The sequence below is a fragment of the Phyllostomus discolor genome, chromosome 3 (genome assembly GCF_004126475.2).
Source record: "Phyllostomus discolor isolate MPI-MPIP mPhyDis1 chromosome 3, mPhyDis1.pri.v3, whole genome shotgun sequence".
Lineage (NCBI taxonomy): Eukaryota > Metazoa > Chordata > Mammalia > Chiroptera > Phyllostomidae > Phyllostomus > Phyllostomus discolor.
In genome coordinates this window covers 50,981,322-51,009,261 of record NC_040905.2, presented here as the reverse complement: position 1 = coordinate 51,009,261, position 27,940 = coordinate 50,981,322, and the positions used below count along the sequence as shown (strand labels likewise).

Below are 27,940 nucleotides of genomic sequence, written 5' to 3'. Positions count from 1 at the left end.
ATGGAGAACAGTTACTCGGACCACTCTCAGGCTCCTGCTTTTTCAGCCATCGGCCCAAATGTTCCTGGATCTCATGAGGTATCATTAGTACATTACATTGAACTTTATAGAACTTAAAAATAGACAATATATCAGCCATACCAATAATAGATTGTTATCCTAATATAAGTTTTGGTAGAACTGGCTTGAAACAAATTTTGCAAAGCCTTAATAGGGCACCAGGGTTATATTTAAAGGCATTTCTTCTCCTGAAACTTCCACAGTAATTTTTCTTACTGTCCATTATTACATAAGTCATATTATAACTAGTATGTAAGTCCACCTAGGGCAATTATTCTATATTCATTGTTTTTGTCTAGCACAGTGCCTACCACATAGTAGGCACTCCATAATATTTATTAAATGAACTATGAAGTACTGATCTAATCATTCACAGGCACAAAAACACTTCATCTTTTCTCTGTTAAGCACATTAGTTTATTATCTCAAAAAATTGCTTTGGAGACCCAAAGCTCTCTGCAGTTGGAAGAAAACAACATAGTAAGTAGCAGCAAGGGGAAGTTTCTTTCCACTTTGTCCTTCCTTGAACTGGCAGAAATATCCAAAACCGAGAGGAAAGCAATTAAGGTTTTTTTTTTTTTTGTAGTAATAGTAGTTTCTAGAAATAGCTTATCCATCTTCCATTGGGAACTGTCTCCTTTCTAATCACTTTTCTCCTCATGCTGGATTAGTTTAAAATATTATTACCTGAGTTTAGTGCATGCCTTTGGTTTTAAATATCGCAACCACATCACCACAGGTAGTGAAGGAAAACAGCTGGAATGAGGAAAGCTATACATCTATTAAAGTGTCAAAAGAGTGAAATTATAGCTCAGATCATCTTAATTTTCTACGAAAGTTAAAAAAAATTTAAGGGAAATTTATGTTTTTGGTATTTTTGAAACATATTTCCATTTTCATGGAACTTAATTGTTCTAATAAAGGAAAGAAGCTCATTACTGGAATCTACAGTGTTTGTGAATTATCTTTGTGCAGACTGAGTTTGTCTCAGTGAGGAAAACAACCACTGCAAGACACATTCATTTAAAAAAAACACCATGTTCATGCTTGGGGTTTATTTTTTAACAGTCTATTCAGATTTATTTTGGTGATCAAATCTTTTTTAGGATTGAGGGAGGATTAAAAGATTAATGAAAAATTTGGGGCACTAAATACTCTGAATTAACTTCAAAAATATCAGTTAGCTAGAAAGTCAGAAAGCCCATGGAGACAAAACTATATGTCATTCCTTGACCCCAAGAAGACAGAGGTAGCTACAGCTGCCACAGGTTAGAAAGGGGAATCTTACTATTCATGATAACATACAAGATAACTTAGGAAAATGTGTGCTGTTTTTTAACCTGATATCAATCAACATTTGTATTCGTATAAGTACCGCGCGCTAACTGATTGCGCCACTGGAGCTCCTATATTCTTAAGGAAGAAATTCTTGAGGAATGACAGACATGTGGAAATAAATGTTTCTGCTACAAAATGTTTCTGCTAAATCTGATAGGCTTGTAGCCATTTATACACTATAGTACATTATGCTCTCACTAGGTAAGTTTCTAGAAAACTAAACTTGCTTTTAAAAAAATATTCTTTTTATCTTATGCCCTCTGCTTTATTTTCTTTCTCTTTTGAAATAGCTAGGTAGTGTGTGGCTGAGTCAAAGAGAAAGCTGCTATTTGTGAAGAGAGCAAAGAGAGGATTTTATCATTTTATCTGCATCTGCATTTTTAAACATTTGTGATATATTTACCTAAAAATCAATTTAAATAAAAATATATGAATGCAAATGATAAGTATTTGAATTCATACAAATATTGAGTAGTTGCTATAGGGAAAAGTTTCAATCACTATTTAGATGGAGATAGCATGGCTACCAATTTTTTATAAAATATATACATTTTATCACTAAGCTCCTTTTCTCTAATTCAAATTTTTCAGTAGAACCACAATACATAAACCCAAAAGTAATGTGGTTCTAGTTTAAGGAGGTGAGGAACAATCAACTCTTTTCCCAAAGATAGTCCTAACACACCTCCAGGAACCACTAAGCTCCCAGAAAATTTCAAAATCACTGAGTAAGTTGCTTGATCTTGAAACCATGGTCTAGATCTTGCTCAGTCACCAGAGCTGTATGCCTTTGGAAAAGTGACTTTGCCCCTTAGGGCCTCAATTCCCTCACTTATAGAATGAAAGATGGCTAAGAGTCCTTCTGGTGCCAAGGTTTTATTCTGGGTTCTAAACATACATAACCATTCATATTAAGATCTTGTGAAGAAATCATTTGGGAGTAAATATGAAGAAAGGCACCCATGATTTACATTAACATTAACAGCATGTTGTTTCAGAATATGATGTACTTATTTACTCTTAAAAAATAGAATTAGCCCTGGCTGGTGTGGCTCAGTGGATTCTGTGTAGGCCTGTGAACCAAAGGGTCACCAGTTCAATTCCCAGTCAGGGCACATGCCTGGGTTGCAGGCCAGGTCCCCAGAGTGGGGTGCATAAGAGGCAACCACACATTGATGTTTCTCTCCCTGTCTTTCTCCTTGCCTTCCCCTCTCTCTAAAAATAAGTAAAATCTTTTAAAAAATACAGTTAAAGAAACTAAACCCTCAGGGTCATATTTCTTGATCTATGATCATTGTATTCCATCTCCAGTTTAAACCATAGCACATCACTGTAGATCAAAGGATGTATTTGTTTCCTTGCAGTACTCTATATTTTAAAGCCTTTAAGATTATATACCTATTTTCAGCCTTATATTAGTAAATTGGCAGGTGTCTCATTTTCACCTGGAAAAGTTACCATCGTTATTCTACATGAATAGTATATTGTTTGGTCCGTGGTATTGCTTGGTCATGTTACAATATAGTTAAATACATATTTTTATTCTAAAAAGTGTATATTCATCTGACAACATTCTTTATAAATTAATTTTTGTTTCCCTGCACAATTGTGCTATGTTATGCATCTATATTGTGCAGTATTTGGCACATACATAAGTATAAAATTATACTTGCTATAATTAGAAACTCTATGGGTGTTGAGGAAGCTATAAGGACAATGCTGAAGTGATCAGCCAGGCTGGACAAAAGATAAATTCAGTCTTAAGGAACTGGCGGATTAGGTAAGGAGAAAGGAAGGTGTCCAGGGATTTTTTTTACATCCCAGCGTGATTCAAGAGCAATGAGAAGGAGGGAAGAGATGGACAAAGGGAAGAAGACCAGAACTCCAGAGCTCAGGGGCAGACAAGAGCTAAGCTATGAGTTCCAGGAATAGACATGCAGGGCATTGTGGAAGGGGAGTTAAGGAAAAGATGCCTGAAGTCAAGAGAAGATGAGTGCTATAGGCTGAATTTTTGTGTGTCCCCAAAATTCAGATGCTGAAATCCTAATGCCTTTGGAAAGTGATTAGGCCATAAGGTTGGAGCCTTAAGTATTATGTATTGAATGAGATTAACGCCCTTATAAAAGAGACCTGAGAGAGATCCCTTCTGTTCCCCCAAGTGAGGATACAGTGCAAGCACCAGCTCTGACCCAAGAAGACAGCTCTCACTGGGCTGCAACCATGCTGGCATCTGACCTTGGACTCCCCACCCTCTGGAACTGTGAGAGATAAACTTCCGTTGTTTATAAGTCATCAGTCTATGGTATGTTATAGAAGCTCGAAGGGGCTTAGATAGTGAGTCTAGGGACTTCATGGATCATCAAGAAGGATCTGAATGGCTGAGGCAGCACTTGAGAGAATCTATATAGGAACACTTTGCTTTGCATAATTACTGTCTCATCACCTAAAGGGTTTAAGCACAGACTCCACGGCCACCAAGAGGATGGGATTCCCCCATCAAGTAACAGGTTGATTAAATAAGTTTCTTCTTATTTTCAAAATTCTGTTATATCCACTAGGAAAAAAAAACATTAAGTTAATTTGATCTTGCACAAGGCATAAACATTTAGTATTAGGAGTCAAAATGATACAGCGTCTATGACAGTTAACTACAGGTATGAATGAACTTTAAAATGATACAATTCAGAAGATCCTAGAGTCCTGTTTCTCCATTGCACAGAAGAGAAAACTGAGGCCCAAAAAGAGCATGTGATTTGCTTAAGGTAGGAGACAAGTTTGACAGCTCTGGATTCTGGGTTAATCCCTTTTGTCCACTACCTGGGTGGCTTTTTTTTTTTTCCTTTTTTTTCCTGGGTGGCTTTTAAGCCATTTATGTTTTGTGCTGATATGCAAATTGGAAACAATAGATGCTGTTATCTGGCTAGATCTGCATGAATAAAGAGAATTACAGATTTGAGACAGGAGTGCCAGTAATTCTTTTTCTTAAGATGCTAAAAATGTTTCAATGAAAGTATCCAGATCATTGAAACCTGACCATTTTATTTTTAAGGTATTTTTAAAAATAATTACCTAGTCTCCATTTTACTTTACTAACTATTCAATAAATGGAGATATTGTTCTCATTTCTATGAGGTTCCCAAAATAAATGATTCACTTAAGAAGTGTTTAAAAAAGAGAGAAAAGTATGATCATAGTGAACATTTAATGGAACAACCAATAATGGAACAACCTTCTCATGCTCTGCGCTGCGAAGAAAACATGTATTTTGTAGTAGTCTTGCCAAAAACGGCTAACTTGAATCTAGCCATACACAACAATCACATACATGTTGTGGGACATTTTACCAAATAATGGGTCTGGATTTTTCAGAAATATTAATGTCGTGAAAGTTTCAAAAAGAAGTAGAGGAACTGTTTCAGATTTTAAAAAGACTAAAGAGACATAACAACTAAATGCAATGCATATTCTTGATAAGATCCAGGTGAGAAAAAGCAAAATCAGATTGGGGACTATTAGGGAAATTTGAATACTGACTATATAGTAGGGAATTTTATTGTATCAATGCTACACTCCTTCAATAATGACAATGATGTTGCAGCTGGTAGAATAATGTCCTCCTATCATAGGAGATAATCCTGAAGGATGAAGGGTAAAGTGATGAAGCCTGTAACTTATTGTCAGACTTCACAGCCATAAAAAAAATGTGGTGTGAGTGTTCCTGTTGGGAAAGGTAGAGTGGAAGAAGGGAGAGAGCGCTTATATTGAGAAATATCAGTAACTGGTGATTCTAGCTGAAGCATATTTTTATCTTACTTGAAATTTTTCAAAATAAAAAGTTAGGGGAAAATTGAAAGCTCTGGGAGTTATTTTTCTCCATAAAAAATATATATGATAGTACATAAATAAAATGGGACCCTTTATATTTTGTTCAATAAATTGTTACTTACCTTGGGTAAGCATCTATTAACAAGGCTATTACAAAACACTTTGTAAGTGTTGAATAAAGTGATAAACAAACGGTGTCTGGTTGTGTGTGCTTCCCAGGGGAGTCCCTCCGTGTTATCTGGGAGTTCGGCTTTAGGAGCCACGCATATAAGAAATGCTGTAGATGAGATCATCAAACCTCTAGAATTGTAAAGCATCAATCTTCCTTTGTCACAACTACTCAGAAGCAATGAATATGGCCTTTTCTTCCCTTCTTTAAAAACCTCACCATACCCAAGTAGGTCTACATTTAGCATGTAGCATATATTTTGCCCCCCAAACTGTAGAGATTTCCCTGCCTCTAACTGGAGAAAGAGTAATACAGCAACTAGCATGCAATGCCGCGTATGTGTGTTTCCTTAACAAAGGAAGGATTCCTAATACACCTGGTGTTTAACAGAGTGTGGGGGTCGACTGGGGACATTTTCCAGAAAAACTGGTGATACTTGCTAAGCTAGTGAAAGAGTAAAAGGGTTTGCAAATGGCTAATCAGTTTATCAAAATATAAAACAAGACACTGTTCTCTGAATGTTTGGTGGGGTGGGGGGTGGGTATTTCTCCCTCCACCCCATAATTCTTTGTTTTGTCTTTGTCCATTGACGACAATCTAATGACTGTTTCCCTCATATATGAATCAAATATTTCTATGCAGATAACTAAATATTTCTGAGTCATTCTTTGACAAGAATTACCATGATTGGGTTAGAATAGACAAATCAAGACTCATCCTTTGGAGCTGGGACAGAGAATGATGCCAGCTCTCCCTCAAGCACATATCTTTACAGAATCATGTGGCTACCTGAGCAAAACTGGGATTCTGTTAGCAAGGAAGAAGGCAAGGAGAATACGTGTTGGGCAGGTGACCATCCCTGTCTGCTACAAGAAGGGAAAAGACTAAATATTTTGGAAGACCAAGAAGGTATGAGGAGATGAAGGTCAGAAGACAAAAATGGTACTCATGAATTTGGGGCTGCATCTCTGGCAAATTGCGGTACTATAAAGTGAGATAGAGAATATAGCAGAGAAGGCAGATTTGGGAATAAGATAAATAAATTCTGTTTTATTAAGTTAAACTTCAGATATCTTTGGAATATTACAGTGTAAATATACATCAAGCATTTGAAGTTCCAGGTAGAATACTGAGTGGGAGCAACAGGTGAGCAGGGCAGAGGAGAGCAATGGGGGGAAATTGGGACAATGGTAATAGAACAGCAATAAAAAGCCCACCGAATTGCACATATATAGATTTGAATATCATCAGCATATGGTAAAAATGAAAACCAGGGAGTAGTTAGGTCACCAAAGGAGCCTGTAGCATGAGAAAAGCAGTGGACAGAAGAGGAACCTGCAAGGAAGATAGAGGAGTGGCTAGGAAGGTTTCACAGAGACTAGGTGAGATTAGTTTCTCATCTTGGAACTTAGATAGAGAGCTTTGAGAAGTAAAGTAACAGATGTTGTCAAATGTGAAAGAGAGGTCCAGTTAGCCGCTGTTTAAAGATGTTGTTGGATCTGCTAATATGAAACCACTACTGACTCAGAGGTAGTGGAATGTGAAAGCAGTAAGCAGAGAAGGAAAGGGAAGGTAAAGAAGTAGAGAGAATGATATAAACTTAGACTCTGTCTGAGTCGTTTTGATGAAAGGGGAAGCAAAGATGAAGTATGTTGGAGAATGGGGAAAATTAGCACATTATAGGTTAAGAGTAAAGAATCAGTAGGAAAAGAACAGTTGAAGAGAGAGGACAGAGATAAAATACGGGATTATGTCTGGAAGACACCAGGGTGAAGTAGGGCAAAGGGGCAGAGGGAGACTGAGAGGTGAACAAGGGGGTGGCATTCATTCTCTGGGCCAAGAATAAATGATATAATATAGAGCAGGCATCAAGGAAAGCAATTGTATTGCCCTCCAATTTATCAATGATTAGGAGGCAAAGTGTCTTAGGACATTTTCAATTGCAAAAGATGGAAACCAATCTCAAACAGCTTAAGCAAAGAAGAAAATGCATTAGTTCATGAAACTGAAAAGGAGTATATGTTATCAGGTGCAGCTAGAATAGATACCCAAAGTGATGCCGTCAAGATCTACCTGCTTCTGGTGTCTGTTGTCCTCCATTTGTTGTATTTCATTTCCAGGCAGGTTCTGTCCATGTGCCCCCATCCCCATTTCTTTTTACACTACTTAGCACAAATTATCTCAAGAGGAGAAAGTGTCTCTTTTCTAATCATGCTTCCAAAATCCCAAGAAAGACTTTAATTGACTCACGTTGGGTCAAATGCCTATCCCTGAACCAATCACTCTGGTTATCCACCCAAACCACAGACATAAAAATGTGAATGGGGGGGTTTTATTACCTGAATAAAAGGACAATGGATGCTGAGCAAGCAATAAGAGATAACCACTTCCAAGATATTGTGAGTAAAGACTTGTGAAAAACAGACTTGGAATAGTCCTTTTAAAATATAATGTGAGAGAACTTCTGGTCAAGATGGTGGCATAGGCAGACATAGCTCACCTCTTTGTACAACCACATCAAAATTACAACTAACATATAGAACAACCATCACTCAGAACTGTCAGAAATCAAGTTGAATGGAAGTCTGACAACTATGTAATTAAAGAAAGCATATCCATCCAGACTGGTAGGAGGAGCACAGACATGAAATGGGCTGGTCCCACCCCCCTGTATAGTGGACAAAAATATAGGGGGAATATCTCGGGTGTGAGGAGTCCCAGCCCCACAGCAGGCCCCTCAGCCCAGAGTTCCAGCGCCAGGAAGATAAGTCCCTACAAATTCTGCCTGCAAATACCACTGGGGATTGAGTCAGTGGAAGAAAATTCTGCAGTCCCAAGCAGCTCTTCTTAAAGAATCAATACATGGACTTACCTACCTAGACTTACTCCCTCTGAGCTCCAGCACTAAGGCATCACCTTAAAAGGCACCGCTGGCATACCAGGAGAAACTGAAATGTCTGGCATCAAGGGGAGCAGAGGCCATTGTCCTCTTTCTAAATCCTCCCTTACAGAGCCACAGAGCTGGCAAGCTGGTGCCATGTCTGAGACTCCATCAACCTGGCCAACACTATTTGACCTGTGTTGGAGATCCCCAGAGACTCTGCCCCTCCCAACTTTTGGGCCCACCCAAGCTGCTTTTCCATAAGAATGGCTGCACTTGGCTCAGGCTATACAACTTCCTAAAGCCTCTAAAATAAGCAGCAGCTGGCCTCAGCAAGCCCTAGGCCCAGCACAATCAGCAGCCAGCCTAGATACAAATCTTGGCTTCACCTGGGAATCTCCAAGGCCAGCACAAGTAGTAGCCATCTGAGATTGCTTTAATAGCTCCAGCAGAGCGGCCCCAGGTAAAACACACGCAGGGGCTGACCTTGGCTGGCACCACCCAGAAAACCCCAAGGCCAGCACACCCCAGTGGACAGCTATAGACCACATTAGAGAACCACCTAATGGTCTCCTGCCTCTGCACAGCTGATCTTCCTCGGAGTAAAGAGGTTGGTGGTAAGTGTTCACAGTCAGTACTTGAGTTGACTGGCCTGAGTAAATCCCTCCCATTGATATTCCACAGAAACAAAGGCTCAACTACAAGGCGAGGGTATACTCAGCCCACACAAAGAGCCACACCTTGAGTACACAGCTTGGATGATAGAGGACACTATACCAATGGACCCTACAGGACACCTACCACATTAGGCCACACTACCAAGACATGGAGTCAAAGCAGTTCTACCTAATACACAGAAACAAACACTGGGAAGTTGCCAAAATGAGGGGACAAAGAAACATGAGCCAAATGAAAGAACAGATCAAAATTCCAGAAAAAGAACTAAACAAAATATAGATAAGCAATCTATCAGATAAAGAGTTCAAAACATCAGTTATAAATAAGGATGCTCAAGGAACTTAGTGAGGAACTCAACAGCATAAAAAGATCCAGTCATAAACAAGGAATATACAAACTGAAATAAAGAACAATTTACTGAAACAATAGAGTGGATGAAGCCAAGAATCAAATCAATGATTTGGAACATAAGGAAGCGAGAAACAACCAATCAAAACAACAACAAGAAAAAAGAATCCAAAAAACTGAGGATAGTGTAAGCAGCCTCTAGGATAACTTCAAGAGGTCCAACACCCACATCATAGGGGTGCCAGAAGGAGAGGAGAAAGAGCATGAAATTGGAAATCTTTTAATAAAATAATGAAAGACAACTCCTGTAATTTAATGAAGAAAATAGGCATGTAAGTCCAGGAAGCACAGAGAGTCCCAAATAAGATGGATGCAAAGAGGCCCACTCCAAGACACATCATACTTAAAATGCCAAAGGTTAAAGATAAAGAGAGAATCTTAAAAGCAGCAAGAGAAAAGGAGAGAGTTACTGACAGAGGAGTTCCCGTAAGACTGTCAGCTGATTTCTCAAAAGAAACTTTGCAGGCTAGAAGGGACTGGCAAGAAATATTCAAAGTCATGAACAACAGAGACCTACAGCCAAGACTGCTCTACTCAGCAAAGATAACATTTAGAATTGAAGGGCAGATAAAGAGCTTCCCAGACAAGAAAAAACAAAAGGAGTTCATCATCACCAAACCATTATTATATGAAGTGTTAAAGCACTTAATTAAGAAAAAAGAAGGTCAAAACCAGGAACAATGAAAGATAAAAAACACACACATCTATCAACAATTGAATCTAGTAGTTTTGGAGGCTTCCAGCCAAGATGCATAGGTAGATACATTTTGCTTCCTCACACAACCAAAAGAAGGACAATAACAAATTTAAAAACAAATTACAACCAGAACTGCCAGAAATATCAAACTGTATGGAAGCTGGACACCAAGGTATTAAAGAAGAAACATTCATCCAGACTGGTAGGAGGAACGGAGATGGGCAGCTTAGCCCCTTGGGCTAAGAGGATGCCTGCCAAGGTGGCAGACTGGGCAGGCCAGGTAGCCCTGGTGGACCAGGCAGTCCCACATTCACATGTGGATAAGCCAGAGGGAACAACTAGGGAGCAAGACAGACCACATAACCCAGGTTTCCAGTGTAGGAAACTAAAGCCTCAAAACTTCTGGCAATAAAAACCTGTGGGGATTTTGGTGGCAGGAGAAACTCCCAGCTTCACAGGAGAGTTCATTGGAGAGACTCATGGGGTCCTAGAATGTACATAAGCCCATCCACCCAGGAATCAGCACCGGAAGGGCATAATTTTCTTGTGGATAGTGGGGGAAATGACTGAAAGTGGAACAAGAACCAAGCAAATGGCATTTTCCCCTCTCTGACCCCTCTCCCACATATAGCTCCACAACCCAGAGAAGTGGGTTGCACCAACCTGGCGAATACCTAGGGTTCCACCCCTTACAAGGTAACAGATATACTGAGACAAAGAAATATGGCTTATTTGAAAGAACAGATCAAAACTCCACAGAAAGAAGTAAGCAACAAGAGAGCCAACTTATCAGATACAGAGTTCAAAACCTGGTAATCAGGAGGCTCACAGAAATGATTGAGTACAGACACAAAATAGAGGAAGAAGTGAAGGCTGTGCAAAGTGAAATAAAGGAAAATATACAAGGAATCAACAGTGAGGGGAAGGAAATGAGGACACAAATCAACAATTTGGAGCAGAAGGAAGAAATAAACATTGAACCAGAACAGAATGACAAAACACATTTAAAAAATGAGAGGCTTAGGAACCTCCCGGACAACTTTAAACATTCCAACATCTGAATCATAGGGGTGCCAGAAGGAGAAGGGGAAGAGGAAGAAATTAAAAACTTAGTTGAAAAATAATGAAGGAAAACTTGCCCAATCTGGTGAAGGAAATAGACTTCCGGGAAGACTAGGAAGTTCAGAGAGTCTCAAAGAAGTTGGACCCAAGGAGGAACACACCAAGACACATCATAATTGCATTAACCAAGATTAAAGATAGAAAGAGACTCTTAAAAGCAGCAAGAGAAAAGAAGACAGTTACCTACAAAGGGGTTCCTATAAGGTTATCAGTTGACTTCTCAAAAGAAACCTTACAGGCAAGAAAGGGGTGGAATGAAGTATTCAAAGTCATGAAAGGCAAGAACCTACAACCTAGATTACTCTATCCAGCAAAGCTACCATTTAGAATGGAAGTGCAGATAAAGTGCTTCCCAGATAAGGTCAAATTAAAGGGGTTCATCATCACCAAGCCCTTATTATATGAAATATTAAAGGGACTTATCTAAGAAAAAAGAAGATTGAAACTATGAACAGTAAAATGATAACAAACTCACAACTATCAACAACTGAACCTAAAAAATGAAAACAAAAAGAAATTAACCAAGCAACTAGAAAAGGAACAGAACCACAGAAATGGAGATCACATGGAGGGTTATCAGCAGGGAGGGGGAAGGGAGAGAATAGGGGAAAAGCTACAGGGAATAAGAAGCATAATTTGTAGGTACAAAATAGACAGGAGGAGGTTAAGAATAGTATAGGAAATGGAAAAGCCAAAGAACTTATATGTATGACCCACAGAATGAACTAAGGGGTTGGGGAAATGCTTCGGGGAGGGGGGTGTAGCGCAGAGGGGGATAAAGGAGAGGAGGGAAATGGGACAACTGTAATAGCATAATCAATAAAGTATACTTAAAAATTTGAATCTAAAAAACAACCTAAGCACAAGAACAGAGACAGAATCATGGATACAGGGAACTTTTTGATGGTTGCCAGATGGGGGGTAGTGGGGGAATTGGTAAAGAGTGGGGGATTGGTAAAGAAGTACAAATAAGTAGTTACAGTATTTTATATCCTCCCCATGGGGATATAAAATACAGCATAGGAAATGAAGTGGCCAAAGAACATATATGCATAACTCAGGGACATGGACAATGGTGTGAGGTTGACCAGAGGGAGTGGGGAGTGCTTGTTGGAGGGGGGCAAAGGGGGGAAAATCAGGACAACTGTAATAACACATCATTAATCAACACAATATAATTTTAAAATATAAAAAAAATAAAATGGGAGCATAACTTTCTTTCCCAAGTAACAAGTGTGACAGGCAGAAACATAAAGAATCCACATGGGGTTGACTGAGTCATCACAGACAAGATTTCATCCAACAGTGCTTGGCTACTCAGGGGGTAAACAAAAGCAATAATACTATGTCTGTGCTAGGCATTGTTCTTAGAAAGTGCTTGTATTGACTAATTTAATCCTCATAACAACTCAGTGAGAGTTTCATAAATTCAGATTGTGCGGGAGCAGAGGAGGTTGGTTGATCATGGCATTGAGATTTCACTGAAGAATGCAATGAAAGCAGAAGGCTATGATCAAGACTTCATGAAAAGCAAGGGTGGAAGAAGGGTTGGAAGGAGGCCAATGGATAAGGGAGATGAAGAAGTTGAGGTTCTAAGGGTTAATTGTGGGGTAAGGAGTAAGAGAAGGACAGAGGTTTCAGCCAGAGAGTAGAAATTGGAAGGACAGAGGTTTCAGCCAGAGAGTAGAAATTGAGTTTGATATTTTAGGTAGAATTTGGATTTGCTTCTGCCTGATTTTTTTTATTCGTATCACTAATATCTAAAAATACATCTTTAAAACTCATGTAGACCAGAGTCTCTGGTTGAGTCCCAGCTTTAGATGAGTAATCATGAGCAAAAAATTGAACTTTTCTGGGGCTTCTACTTCTTCAGCTACAAACTAGATGTGATAAAATGCTTACTTCATTGTGTGAAAATCAAATGAACTGAATGAATGTAAGGTGCCTACATTATACTATATCTGGTATATAGTAGATGCTAAATCTATTATACACATTAACTATCACTTTTACAGTACTATCACTATCATTCACTTACACAGAGCTAAGAGAAGCTCTAAAGAAACCGTGAGTGCGACGCTCAGTGTCTCATTCATCATGTACTCCTAAGACACAGCACAGACTCTGACACACAGGAGGGACTCGGTGAATGGATGTGGTACCCGGGTTATCTGTTGCTCTCCATTTCAGGTATCACCTACTCTAACATCTCAGGGAGGTGGAATTTTTTCTCATATCCGCTTCTGATTCGGGTCCACATTGAAACCTGCTTCTCTGCCTGACTTCACTGAACAAGTATTTATTGAGACCCACGTTGTGTCTGGCATTATTCTAGGAACCGGGGATATTAATGGTGTCCAAACAGACAAGGTATTTACCTTCACAGAGTTTACAGCCAGAGGAGAAACATACCTTAAAGGAAATCTTACAAATAAATATAAAATTATAATTAAGATGCATGCTACTATTAAGAGGCTATCAAGAAGAGAGAAGGTTTCTCTGAATAAATGATAATTGAGCTAGAAATGAAAAGAATTAATTTGACAAAAAAGGAATGGAAGAGCTCCCTAGCCAAAGGGAACAGCATCTGCAAAGTCTCTGTAAGAAGGAGCTCATCAAGAATAAGAACCTGTGTGGCTGAAGCACAGAGATACAGAGAGTGTGTTGTGCTTGATAATGCTGGAAAGAAAGGATGGTCAGAGTGTTCAGGGCCCAGAATTTCCACTCATTTTACCACTGGTCACTACATAGAATTATAGGGCACCATTTTTCTTGATAAATTGCTAGTCTAAGCCAAAGAGAAATGAAGAAAAAGGCTTTACTTTATTCTTTCCCTAATTCCCAATTCACCACTAGCCCAAGACTACTGTGAAGAGTAGAATTTTTTATAGAAAGTCCAGTGGTAAGGAAGAGGGAAATATGGCATAGTTCAGAATAGGGGACAGCTGAAAATGAATGACAGACATTACTGGTCTTTAAAGGTTCCAAGGCCATCTCTCACTTTGACCTCAGCTGTTAGGGTGCTAAGCTCTAGGTTTCTACCTCTAGTAATGCAACTGCAGTCATCATTCCTGCTGCTGGTCATTTGTTCTCTTTAGTCTGTCCAAGGTCAGGTTCTTAAGCATGACTTCCACCACTACAGATGAGGACAGAAAGAACATTTGTGCATGACGGCAGGTTCATTTCTTTGCGTTCATTTCTTCTATCACAATAAGTGACCCAGGACCACTAGGTCAGCCCGAGGAAAACCAGTCAGATGACTGCATACAATCAAATTCCTTTTAATTAAAAAAAAATCCTGTGCTACTTAAAAACTTCATTCACTTAACAAGCATTTATATAACACTTTAAATGTGCCATCCATTGTGCTGATTCCTGACGTACACAAATATGTGTAAATCATGGTCCTTGGCCTGGAAGTGCTCGAAAGACAAATCATTTCAGCAAAATATCTTGTGGGAGGTGCTATAGTGGAGGTGTAACTGTGTTTTGTGGGAGCAGAGGAGGCTAATTGTCCTTCAGGAAGTGGGCTGACCTCTCTGTGCCCAAGTTTTCCCAACTGTAAATGGGGATACCCGTATGTCAGCCCTTAGAAAAGTAAGCAACATAACTTTTTGCTGTTAGGATTACTGATGCCCAGATTAAAACCTCTCGGTAATCCTTTGCTGCCAAATATTAACCAATGTAAAGTTTCTGAGTGAAGGCAACTAGGAAGAAAAATGTGCCACAAAATGATTACAATGCTTCCAAAAACAACAGAGAAATGGCTTTGAATGGAAGGATGAAATTATTCTCAGGCTGTGCGGCTACAGCTCTCAAATTCAGCGTGTATAAAAATCACTTGTGAAACTTGTTGAAGCTTCAGATTCCTGAGCGCATTCCTCTCCTCCCCACCTAAGGCTGGTCCAGGGGGTCTAAGGTGACTGACTACTGAGCTTTACTGTCATGTCTTACTTAAAGAGTGGGGGAGACATTTTTCTGCTTTTGTTTTTTACTTCTATTAATTATGTGAGCCACCAGCTGAAATCCCTACTATTAACCTGAAGCCCATTTGGATTTCTACAGATCCAAAGGTTAATTCTGTTGCTTGTTCACTTGGCTCCAACTCAATGCCTGGCTTCCCCCAGGTCCAGAATTCTCTAATACTATTACCAGGTCCAGAAAACTCAAATACTATTTTGCCTTTTTCTAGGAGTAGGGAAGTTATTTCTTAGGGGCCAACTTATAGCCCCTAAGAAATAACTGCAGTGGTTTAGCATGCCAAAAATATGAGTATACTACAGCAACAGTCAGGGATGAATCACAGTCTTTGATTTGTCTTTTTCTTATAAACGGGGTCAGCACTAAATAGGAGAAATGAAGTAAGAGGCTAAGAACATTCTGTTCTTCACCTTTCTCAAAGAAATTTCTTGAGGTAAATCCAGAGGCAAGGAGGACATTCTAATATTTTACAGAAATTATAAAGCATGAGAACTCACTCTCAGAGGGCACCCCAGAGCCCAGAGAAAACTGACCTGGGAATCCTGTTGATGAAGGGTTTCTTCCTAGCTGGGTACATGCCAGCCCTGTCCTCTGTATCTCCCTGCGCTAGGTCCTGGTGCACTGCGCACTCCCTGCACTCTGTCCCACCCCCACCAGCACCCCAGCCAGGAGGAAAACCAGAATCTGCTCTTCCCTGGGTTGTCAATGACAACTGGAAACTCTTGGCTGGGAAGATAGAGTCCTGGGCAGCTTGTTTTTGCTCTTTCCCAATCTGTTCAACTCAGTTTCCTGCCGGCAGGAGTGTCCTTTTTGTGCCAGCTTCAACCACTGAGTGCCCCAGGCATGGGCCCGGTCTCTGGAGCTGTGCCCAGTGTGTGGCCCAGTGCTTGGACCTCTGCCCAGGAGTTGTCAAGTGTCTGCACTGGGTGTCTGCTCCTTCAACGGCCTGCCCTCCAATCTTCTCCTTGGAACAGTGGGATGAGAAACATCCATCCTTGTCATTTTTCTAAGCCTACTCAAAAGCTTCTTCATGCCCTTGTTAGGGGAGTGGGCCCTGTGTGGTTGCACACACTGGCTGAATGAGAAGGGAGGGTGCAGGGACTTGTAAAGGCATTTAAGGATTCCTGCAAAGCCCTCAACTGATTATAAAACATTTAAAAGGCCTTTGGGTCCTGGGCTGTGGATTCTTCAGGAACCAGAACCTGAATGCATCCTTAGCTTACAGGACTCTTCTAGAACTTCTCCATCCTTAAGATCCTTTGGCTAAATATAGCCTTTCAGAAATGAGGGTGGGGGGGAGGCGAGCCTAGCTTAATTATAGTCTCAAAGAGTTTGTATGTGAGGCTGAACCTGTCACACTGTAACCCCCAGGATATTATACAGCCATTCAACAGCTGCCTTCTGGGTGCTCTTGATGGGCCTCAGGGGTGAGTGTGGGCGTGGGGGGCACAGTACAGGAGAATGGCCTAAAGGGAGAGGAAAAGCCCAATGTGTGGGAGGGAGAACTTACCACCCACCACCCACTGACTTAAAAGACTGACAGGACTGAAGTCAATGCTGGAAGCTCCTGCTGCATTAGAATTCCCACACCGGTTCCTGAGCAAAGGGATTGAGGCCATACTTAAATCTCCAAAGTCGAATGGGCTCAGAAAATTGTAGGAATGTAAACATACTATTTACCCGCTAGGTGGGTGGCCATCACATATGTTATATATCTAAAAATTGAAGTCAGAATAGTTTGAACCTTTCCATATCTAATTCTTAATAGTAGTTCCAAGCTGGGTTAGTATTACCTATTAACAAAACCAAGGCTGCTCCTTCCCCCTAAAAAAAAAGATAGTTATCTCTTTGATATAAATCTACATATAAAAATATAATGCTTTGTTTCCAAAACCATTAGTAAGAGACCCAGTTTTTTTTCTAATTTAGGATTCTTTGTTTGCATATGTAAACAGAAAGAGGGGCCCAGCCTGGTTTTTTGGAAAGCAAGTTTAGTTTGCAGAACAGGCAGTTACAAAAATCTCATTGGTACCTTCACATGTAGGAAATTTGGAAAGAAAAGCACTAGTGGACCAAAAAACCCACTGAACGCTAAATGTAATTGCCATAATGCCTGACTATAGTCACAATAACAAAACATTCTAAACTTCTGACCCACAGTTCGGTCGACAGCTTCCCTTTCATGTGTAATCATTGCATAGGGTCCAGCACAAATAAGGCCCTGATTTATTACGAAATCATCAGCATGTATTTCTGTAACACCACAGTATCACACTCAAGCACACCATATGACATTTTAGGTGACATGTTTAAATTACAACTATAAATTGTTACACCCATATTATTACTAGACCAACCACACTCAAGGAGGCCTTACTTCTGCTGGACCCTGTATAAATGAGTCATGGAGTGAATGGTCATTGAGAGCATTATTTATCAAATTCCCACGTTCACAATTAGCTGGAGCTACTTTCCACATTCCACTTTTAAAAAGTCACTCAGAATTCTTTGGATCACAGGAGTAAAATTAAGCATATTGCCACGGATAACGGTAAATGAAATTGTAATCTGTAGTCCTGGGTGTAAAGATTAGCTTTACTCCAAAGCATCTGCAAGTCAAATAATGTCAAATGATAAACCTTTCTTTAGTATTCTTACAGACAAAGAAATTCCATAACAACTTGAGAAAAAAAATAACTACACTTCTATGAAAATGTTAAAAATAATTATTTTCTGTAAAACTACAATTATCAAGGGTTTACTAATCCATTTAGGATTTTAGAATATTTACTGTCTAATCTTGGCATACTGCAGTTTTTGGCTAAACACATAAACTCATAATATCAACACAGAGTTTTTTCACAGCAGCAGCAGCACTCTGAAACATGTAAAAACATGTTACAGGTTATAAAACAGCAGTAGAGTCCAAGTGCAGTCAAAGTCATCTCAGATTAAAAATGGCATCAAGTTCTAATAAACACATTCACCTACCAAATAGCACTAGAGATTGGATTGCTTATTAAAATGAAAAAAACAAGTAAGACGCCAGACTATAGTGTAGTGTAGTGTGTCTGAGGGCGTGCATGCACGCACAGAAAATCCCAGCCAGTCCTGTGGGAAGCAGGAACATCTTTCTCTCTCTCCCTTTCTCTCTCTCAGAACTGCTTTCATTTTGACCCAAATATTCTGGCACACTTGAAGTGATTTTACCTTTCTCATTACAAATTCATTTGAAGTAAAACTGTAGAATCTTCAAATTAAGAGCATCAAAAATGATTTGTCTTAAGGAAATGGATTCTGCCATTACTTAGTTTTATATACCATTTCTTTTCTTTTGTCATTCATTTGGCATTAAATTTTACAAATTTAGTCTAATGCCAACCAGTGATCTGCCTGGGAAACTTGCCTTAGCAGGCAGATGTCCATATCAAAAATAACCCATCCTCCTAGAAGAAATATGCACAAACATTTACACATCATACAAAATAAGGTTGAAATGGGCGGGGCCACTTAACTGACATCCATTTGTCACTTTCATTGGAAATTTTCGTGGGCAGCTTCCAATCCACTTAGACAAATTTAGATGAATGGAAGCGCTGACTAATGATGCTATTATCTATATTCCAAATATAAACGAAGGCCTGAAAGTCCCAAGTCATTCATGTGAGCTACTAAAGTGACAGGGAGGGGCACTTAGAAAAATGATAAAATGTCTTGACATAGCAAATTAATAAAGAGAAATAGCATTTAGATATGTTAAAAGAAAATATGCTTAGTTTCTGGAAAAAGATCTAATTCTAGTAAAACAGGGTCTTGTCTTATGAATTGCAAAAATTGCATTATATACCATCTTTTCAGCAATAAAATTATTTTAACCATTAGTAACCAGGGTTGTTATTTTAGGAGAATGAAGTCAATACATATGTTTTCCTGAGGCAGGCAGGGGCAGTACTGTGCCATTCATGAACTTCATTAATATTCATTAATTTTTAAAGCAGTTTGGTTAGCTTTGGTCATCATCTATACAGATATTTTTACCTTTAAATAAAAATAATTGTAAGAGTTTCATTTAAAAAAAGTAATTAGCATGGAATTCAAAACCTATATTTTCATTAGAGGATATTATTCATAGGAGGGTCTAATATTTTTCAGAAGGGTTGTTTTAATTGAATTCCTGAGGTAAAATTCTAAAAATCATAGTGACTAAAATAACTTAAATGTAACCAAAAGTAAATTGAAAATACTTTTGTAAAATTTCTGAATTTCCACTTTAAAGAATACCATGGTCATCCCAATTAGCTCTGCAAATGAATTTGGTTGTTTGACATTCTTTAAGATTTCACAGTAGACTGTTTTTACCCATCCAGCACCTTAGATCCCCAAAGATCCCAGTGCACATTTAGTGATATTTACCTTATGAAGTAACTAAATCCAGATGAGCATAGAGCTCACATCACTGTAAAAAGAAATTGTTTCCTCATGTTTACCACTCCCATTCAGGACTAGAAACTGAAAACTCTGAAAATTACCCTTGTGTAACCAGGAAATTGTGGAGAGAAATGCAAAGTAGTTTTATAGTTTTATTTGTAAACAAGCCCAGCCATAGAAACCATATAATACCATGCTCTGCTGAAGTCCTTCAGCCTTTGTACAGCAGGCTTTTTACATGCGGACAGATTAACAACCTGGGCAAATAATTCATACACGTGGAGTTGGAAATGGAATCCTCCACATGTCCTTCTTGATTCTGAGGTACAACAATGGTCAGCAGTACTTTGTGGGTTATAAGAAAATAAATAAGTAAAAATTAAAATACCACCTAAAGAAGGCTGAATAATTCAGGGCAATTTTTGAAGCATGGCCAACAGGAAAATTCCCTATAGCGAATAGCTAAACTTTCAAGAAAACACATTTCTGTGCGCGTGTTTTAAAAACTGCCTGTCTATAACTATATTTGAATCTGTTTTACTTGTGCTTGTCAAAAGTACCTTCCAGTCCCTGAGAAGCACTTCAGTTGCATTTTCTTTAGATTTTGTTTTTTGGGGTTTTTTTTTGTTTTGTGTTTAAGGTAGTCTGACCCCTGGGGACTAGCACAGTTTTCTGTTTCGGGCACTTTGAAAATTAGGGGAAAGCAACTTGCTTCTTGTTATCAAATTTATATGACTGTAGACATAATTTTTCTAAGAACATTGTTACTAACAGCTGACCATCAAGGAGTAAATCCAGTGCCTGGCTCCCTAAGTGAAACCAACTGCCTCCCCACCCCCACAACTATAGTGGAATACTTACTTGCTCTTACTGTTGAAGAGTATACAAGAATTTTGCTGTACCCACAAGTGGAAGACTTCCAACTCAAGGGAGCAGGCTTAGGTTGCCCGCTCTAGGGGTGCTGAACCCTGAGCCATCCATATCTGACTTAACAGTACATGGGGGTTACAGCAACAGTCTCTGACTTCCTGGGTCTGACTGTAGTATGAGGCCTTCTAAACTAGAACCTAAGTTAACGTCAGTGTTTAGCTCCTCTATGAAAACCTGTGGCCCCCAAGTGGCACTACTTCATGAATGCCTACAAGTCACAACTCTGCAAGTCAGGGAGGCCTTGGCCTCCCCAGCAGTCTGAGCAGATTGAATGTGTTCAGATGAAAGTAGGGAATAGAAAGGGTTAATAAGAGTGCCCCAACACTGGGGGGCAGGGTGCCTGGAGCATCTCAGCGCGGAACAACTGGAAACCACAAACACCCAAACTGAGCAGCAGGCGACTTGAACTAAACCTGGGAATCTGGCTTAACGTTAAGGAGTCGGTTAAGTTTAGACCCAATGGTGTAATCAAGGTATCAAAACAGACTTATTAAAGACAGAAAAGGTGATACATCCTTGCTTTCAAATCTCAAGGACTTCTTTTAGGTTGCAGTTGAAGCCTCAAAATACATTTTATGACTCTTATGCCCTTTATTCCAAAAGATCCCCTTAAGTGTCTTCAGGAATGTCCTACAGGAGTGTAGAAAGCCACTTCCACCCCACGCAGCCCCCTCTGGCTTTGCCTAGCCATGGCTTCCAAGTAACCTTTATTGCAGGGTCGGGGGACGAAAAGCAACAACCTTCGACCCTGTCTGTGTGCATCCTCCCAAGGTCCGCAGCTAACAGGCGGCAGGAGCAATTCACGGCTCCCCAGCCCTAGCCCCCTCCCTCGCTACCCTGCGTCCAGCCCCAACCACCCGTGTGCCCCTCCTCAGCCCTTTCTGCACTCCCTACCCCGGGGGGCTGTTCCTTATCTCCCCCCAGAAACCCACAGGCACTCTCGGCGCCCACCAGCAAATTCCTAACAGCCCCAGCCTTCAAGGAAAGCGGGGGAAAAAAGACCATGACATCACGGCAGGTTTATTTGGGTTTGTTTGTTTGCTTGTTGGCGCGATTAAATACTCGTGGAAGGTGAACGTACCCCACACAGGAGAAGTTTGATGTTGACAAACTTCTGGTGGCAGCGAGACTGTGTCAGCACAACTTCCGGGATAATGAGAGCTGCTTTGCAGGGAGCGCGGCAGCGGCGGCGGGAGGCAGCCGCAGGACGGAACAGCAAATGCTATTCAGCCCGAGCAGTTTCAAGCCGCCCGAGCTGGGGAATTACTGTAGTCGAGCTACGGCTCTTACCACCGGCGCTGGATCTGGGCGCGCGTTAGGGGGGGAAGCTGCAGGCACAGGGCGCCGAGAGGAGAGCTTTCAAGTTACTTTGCTCCATCCCTGCACTCGGCTGAGGCTTGCAGGCTGCGTGGTAACTGCAAACATCTTGTTCCCTGCTTCTTTGGGTGGCTGCCCTGGAACCAACCAACTTTTCTCTCCCCCCCAAACTCCCTCTTTGTTTCAAATAGGACTCTCCAAAATTTATTCTTGGGAAGACTGACAGCCGGGGTCAAGAAACAGCTGTTGAAGTTAATGTTTCTTCCTCCCACTTCGTCTGATGGTTGTGCCCTGCCAAGACAAAGTGAGAGGCACTGCCTGGTGGCTTCTTTAAACAGGCATGCATTTAGCCGGAAAAAAAAGGGGGGGTGCATTTTCCAGTTTATCATACAATCTGATCAGAAATGCAACAGCATGTGCCTTTCAACTTGTGCTGATTACTTGCTGAAAAGATGCTGCAGCTTTTAGTTTTCAACACTTCGAGCTTTGGGGGAAGGGATGGTGGGAGACAGTGGTTGACACTTTCCACCTTTTGGTAAAGGGACAACAATTTTAAACCTTCCTTCCTCTGACCCACTTCTCACCCTCTAAGGATGGTGGAATGGCACAAGGGAGGGAGAAAAGAGTTGCATTCCTTTGCAAGGTTTAATTCACATTTCAAAATTCAAATCATTGTATAGAACAGGGGTTTGCCTAGAACTAGGAAAATTGTGTTGCTGTTTTTTTTTTTAATTTGGAGAATTAGGCCCAACCTGGAAGGTGCTGCTGCAAGCTCTTGGTGGCTCTTGGTGGCTTCTCCAGATCTGGCTTGCCTCCTCTTCCCTTCTCCAAACCAACTCCCTCTTGTTTGCCCAGAGGACCTACTCTGGGGAAAGCTAGCCTGTTCATCCTGCTGCATACTCCAGTGTGAAGGCTGGTTTGAGCATAGCCCTTCCTCACTTCTGCTTTTTAGAGTTCCCTGTGGACTGCCCAAGGGCCCCTTGGGGTCACCCTCTCAGTCTCTGTCCCCTGACTGAGACCTCCCCAGGTGTCCATTCTCTGTAGTGGGAGTGGGCAGGTGGGCACGCTATTCCTTCCATATCAGAGGGTTTAACCACTCTTCCAAAGAACCCATTTTTGGGGGGGAGTGCTCCACTCACTTGGCCTCTCTCATACACAATCATATAAAGATATAAAAGGCCCTTCATCCACACCATCAGGTTATCTTGTCACCACATTGCAATGCAGTGCCATCACAATGTGATATTGCATCAGGCCCAAGGATATTTTAGGAAGCTCTCAAACTGGGTCCAACAAGCCTTCCGTGCAAGCATCAGGCCCACACTGCCAAAATCAGGGCTGCAGAGCTGCCAGACAGGTGGCAGCGGTGCCCTCTTGCCCCCACCACCCACACCAGTGGCTACCCATGCCTCTCTTTGCCTTGCTTTCAGATACCACCACCTTTGTTTTTCCTTCTGTCTCTGCAAAGTGTTTTGGCCTATCTTTTGATGTATTTCCTGTTTTTATGCCTATCGTGGTCACTTGCTGAAGCCTTAATTAGTATTTGTTCTTACTAACTGTAAATCAACTGACTTACACTTGGAATTGCAGTGGCTGCTGCACATACAGCCTCCAACTTGGGTGTCTCTACAGGCCTCCTTGACTTCTCTGACTTGGGTGAACTTCTCTCATTCTTCATACTTTGGATCTCCCAGCTTGTTGACACCACAGCAGCGGCTAGGAACATGCACCACCCTCACCAAGTGCCCCCATCTCTGAGTTCTGCTAATGCAATCCAGCAGCAAATTGACTGAAATTCCTTCTGCTTTGTTGTTCTCAGTCCTTGGAGAGGCCAATGCTCAGCATCTAGCAGGGCTGTGGGGCAGACCTCCACCGATTCTGGAGTTGTAATTCCCCACTGCTGGCTCCTGCAGTTTTATTACAGCCTCTTTTTCCCCTAAGATTGACAGACATAAACCTCCAGTGTGAAGGCCTGCAACTGCACCCTTAAAGGCTTCTTTGTGTGGAAATGTAACCTTAGGGCAAAGTCGGCCCAGCTCCAGGAAAGGCACATTATCCTGCTACAGGGAAGTACTGTGCTGGGACAAACCTCAGGATTTCTCCTTCTGGCTGGCTACCTGGGATCTTCTCAGCGACAATGCTTTCTTCCTCTATTTTTTATTGAGAGATGTGGAGGGGGCACTGGTAATGCTGTAAGAGGAGACCTACAGTGGCTGTCCAGGGAACTCTACATGCCATCAGAGAGATCAGATGTCTTCCCTTCTGTGAGTAGGTCTGTAAATGCAACCACAGATGAAGGCGTCCCCTGGTGGGGTAGAAGTTAGCACCATTTGTTCCTCTTAGGCTTGATGCTACCATGCCAAACAGAATGCCTTTGGACCACTTAGGATCTAAGCTATTTCTCCAGGTGTTGGGTTAGACAAATTACTCCAAAAGGCAAGGGTGAAAAGGTATGGAATCCTAATTTATCATGCAGGATTAAAGTCAGATTTAAATCTAGTAGAATTATTAAAAGATTTAGAGCCAGTGTCTTTTTCTGAAGAGAAGGACTAAAGAATCCTCTTTGTTTAAGTATAGTGAGGTCAGAAATGTAGCATCTTATGTTTGGATTTTTTTTCTCTTCCTTTTAAATGTTCACTTATATTTTCAATCAATCAAATAGAATAGTAATAGGAAATTCGGTTATTAGATGTATATGATTAGGCATTGACTATTTCGTATAGACAAATGTATGTGCCTGTCATTACAGGGGGCTCCCAATAGGAACAGGGACTTTGCCTGAATTAAGAGACAGGTGAGATGCAGCTAGTTAGAGAAGATGAAATTAGAATCAGGGAGAGGTAAGGAAGACATGAACAGTTTATATGGAATCCAGTTGAGACGGAGTCATTCAGTCCTGTAGCCCCAGGAGCTGCGGTTATTAATATAGAGAGGTTAACACAATGCTTTTACTCCATGTTTTTGGAAAATGTATTCTCTTCTAGTCAAGAACATGGACAGTGAAGGCAATGGGAGCGAGGAGATGTCTTTAGGTTGAATTTGAGATTATAGAAGATGAACAGAAATTTTATAAAAGTACACATGCAATTATTTTCCCCTTTTTTCCTCCCCTAAGTCTAGGGTCGAGGGAGTTTAAGTTAGGATTAAAAGTCTCCCCATTGTTTCTCCTCTAGCTTTCCCTCCAGTTATCCCATCCATACTCCAGTTCTGGTTTTGAGCAGAACTGCAATTATCCTTTGTAGGGAATTGCACGAACTCCTGTGCTGGTTTTCTAGTGTGGGAAAATGTCCAGTGGGGAGGCTAAGACCACCAAACTAGTTTCATTATGACCCAAGGTACACTTAAACTCAGCCGTTCAGGGGTAGGCGACTGGCCCAGAACACTCTTCCTCTTCAGTGCTCATTAAAATGTTATTTACATTTTACAGTATGGTCCCAAGCCGTAAATTGGGTTTTTATCTTGGCAAATAGAAAAAAAAAAGTACTCTTGTGATATCTAGGCCTGCAAAGTTTTAACTTCTGCTATGGACCTGCTGGTGATTTGCAAAATAAGGTCATAGCACTGGAGAAAGATCTTCCCATATCAGTTCAGAGAAGCTGTCAGGGAAGGGAAGAACGAATGAAAAACCCATGGTCACATAATTAAATGTATTGGTCAAGTAGACTTTAACATTTATTTTCCTCTTAAAAGTGAATTTTATTTGCCAAAAATACAAAACAATAACTCTGAGAAAAGCACATTTTATGCTTTGGTCCTGAATCCATGGCAAAGGTGGGAAGTCTTCATCACTGCACTCCCTCTCCTCACCTTGGAACGCGCAGTGATGTGACCAGAATTATTCCAGATCAAAAACAGCATCATCAATCTCAGTCACTTTTAGGTGAACCAAACTGTCTGGATTCTTACCTCAACAGGCCAAATTAAATTAACATTTTAATGATGTGTTTCTGGCATTGTTCATGCTTCATAAAGAGTAACTCACTTTATGTGACTCAAGGCAACCAGGCTAAACAAGTGATTCAAAAAATGGATCTTTTCCAGATCTGGAAATTAAGTTTCTTTGCATTCTTCTGAGGCAGCTGAGAGTCTTCGGAATCTACAAGTCCAGCTATACGATGCAACCACCTTTCCAAGACAACCATTAAAAATTACAGCTAGAACCACTTATGAAAATAATTTTTTGCCACATGCTCATGAAGGCCAAATGAAAATTAGAGGACATCTCTCAAATGGCAATAGGCCAAACATCTAAGATCTCTAGAAATGCTTGATGGCTTGCCATGTTGTCATCACATTCAAATCCTGGAGAAGGTATTCTCGTCTGAGTTTCACTGACTACCAGTAAGGGGCATGTGCAGAATGGTAAGTGATTCCACTAGTCGTGCCCCAGTGAGAGAGAACCTGACATGCCTAATAACGTTCCCAGGTAGGGGGTCTGAGGAGTGCACGTGAAAGAGGGAAACAGCTCTGCACCTTTCTACAGTCTGAGGATATCAGGCCAGGGAACCACCTTCATTCTGTGGTTTGAAAAATTCTGGGATTATTGTAATTACTATATGGAACCCTCAACTGAAAAAAAATTAGTCCATTCTCAGCCTGCAGACTGGTGAACAACAAAGTCAACTACACAAGATTTTTTAAAAGCAAACTTTAAAGGAAGGCAACCACTTCACTGACCCAAGAGGGATTGGTTGCCAAATAGCAACCTCAGACCCCAGCAGTTACACGGTACATTTCATTTTCAAAGGTGCTTGTCCCCCCAAAATCATAGTAGTAAATATTTTCTTTTCTTTCTAACCAACAGGTGAAACCAGAAGGTATCTTATCATCTCTGTTCAAAGAAGGCACATGCCAGCCTACAGAGGAATGCCCACATGCACAGAAAATATTCAAATTTGCATGTATATCAAGAGGCCTTCAACAGTATTGCATCTAATTATAATCTAAATATAAATATAATCATGCAATTGTCTAAATATAATCATGCAAATTAATAAATGCCATTACTTTCCAGCACTATACTAACAGTTGACTTATTTTTTTTTCAGGGCCATTTTTCATAAAGAAACAAAGTTATTATCCTTTTGCAGGATTTATTGCAGATGTGACAATTAGAGAGAACCATAAAATCTTGCTTAAGATGTGAACACCAGGTGGATGGCTGGGCCCACTCACTAATCAAGTGATTTGTTCTCAGGAGATAATGTTTGGGATTCTGATGCTTGCCTCAGCAACACTGCCAATTATATTTTTCATTGACCTTTGAAGTTGTCCCTAAGTCACTGCCATGTTCAATGCCAAGTCTTCACACTCTCCGAGATAAAGAGAACAAAAAAGGAAAGCATGTGTAGTTCGTTATCCACAAGTTATTCTCCTATAGGTTGGGATGTTGAGAATACTTTTTAGAAATTTTTCAAGCCAGTGACTCCCAGACATCCTTCATAAAAACGGGATATTTTTGCATTTCATGTACTATCCCAAGAGTGGATGTAGGAAGCAACTTGCTTTCACTCTAAAGCAAGGGAAGTAACCTAAATAGTTTGTCTTATATTTCATAATGACTCCATTTAGTTCTTCTGTGATACTATTTTGCAAGCTAGTACATATAAACTTTACCTAAAAGATCAAATGACTTTTTTCTTTTAAAAAATGTACACTTTTTAAATTTTTTAACTCTTTATGAGTTAAATCCAAGCTAAACTCTAATGGTAGTTACACGGTACTTTCCTTGTAGTTCAGAGTTCTAAAGAACAAGTTGGTACAATTAAGTGGTAAACATTATAGCATGCTACATTATCACTATAGGTTATGCTGTAATAGCAAATATAAAGCACTTTTATCCTGGGTATTGAATATGTGATACTAAGGGAGTCCATAACTGAAGTATCTCAATAGTAACTTTTTAAAAAATGATTTTTGTTGCAGCTGAATTCAGGACTAAAGCACCTCCAACTATCCACAGTTTAGGCGGAATACAGGCAGAAGAGAAAGTGTCACTCTGCTAATGTGCCTCAACTCTGCCCTAAAGGGATTACTTCCAGAAGTGGAAAGGAAGACCAAGTCTACAGAAATCTTGGCAACCTCTTATCCAGAAAGACTATAGAGA

At 40.4% G+C, this 27,940-nt stretch overlaps 1 protein-coding gene across 1 annotated transcript; it reads left to right on the top strand.

Moving 5' to 3' along the window:
- Positions 1 to 26,870, top strand: LOC118499364. Its single transcript, XM_036020068.1, has 4 exons — positions 1 to 78; positions 12,612 to 12,788; positions 21,608 to 21,928; positions 26,639 to 26,870. The coding sequence occupies exons 1-4, from the start codon at positions 1 to 3 to the stop codon at positions 26,768 to 26,770; spliced, it is 708 nt and encodes a 235-aa protein (XP_035875961.1). The 3' UTR covers positions 26,771 to 26,870.
- The last annotated feature ends 1,070 nt before the right edge of the window (positions 26,871 to 27,940 follow it).

Bases quoted from the DNA above. Each gene is read 5' to 3' on its own strand.
- LOC118499364 (XM_036020068.1), top strand. From the start codon at position 1: ATGGAGAACAGTTACTCGGACCACTCTCAGGCTCCTGCTTTTTCAGCC. The intron at 12,789-21,607 runs GTAAGGAGTAAG...TACCCCACACAG, and splicing joins TTCTAAGGGTTAATTGTGGG to GAGAAGTTTGATGTTGACAA. The intron at 21,929-26,638 runs GTAACTGCAAAC...TCTAACCAACAG, and splicing joins TGAGGCTTGCAGGCTGCGTG to GTGAAACCAGAAGGTATCTT.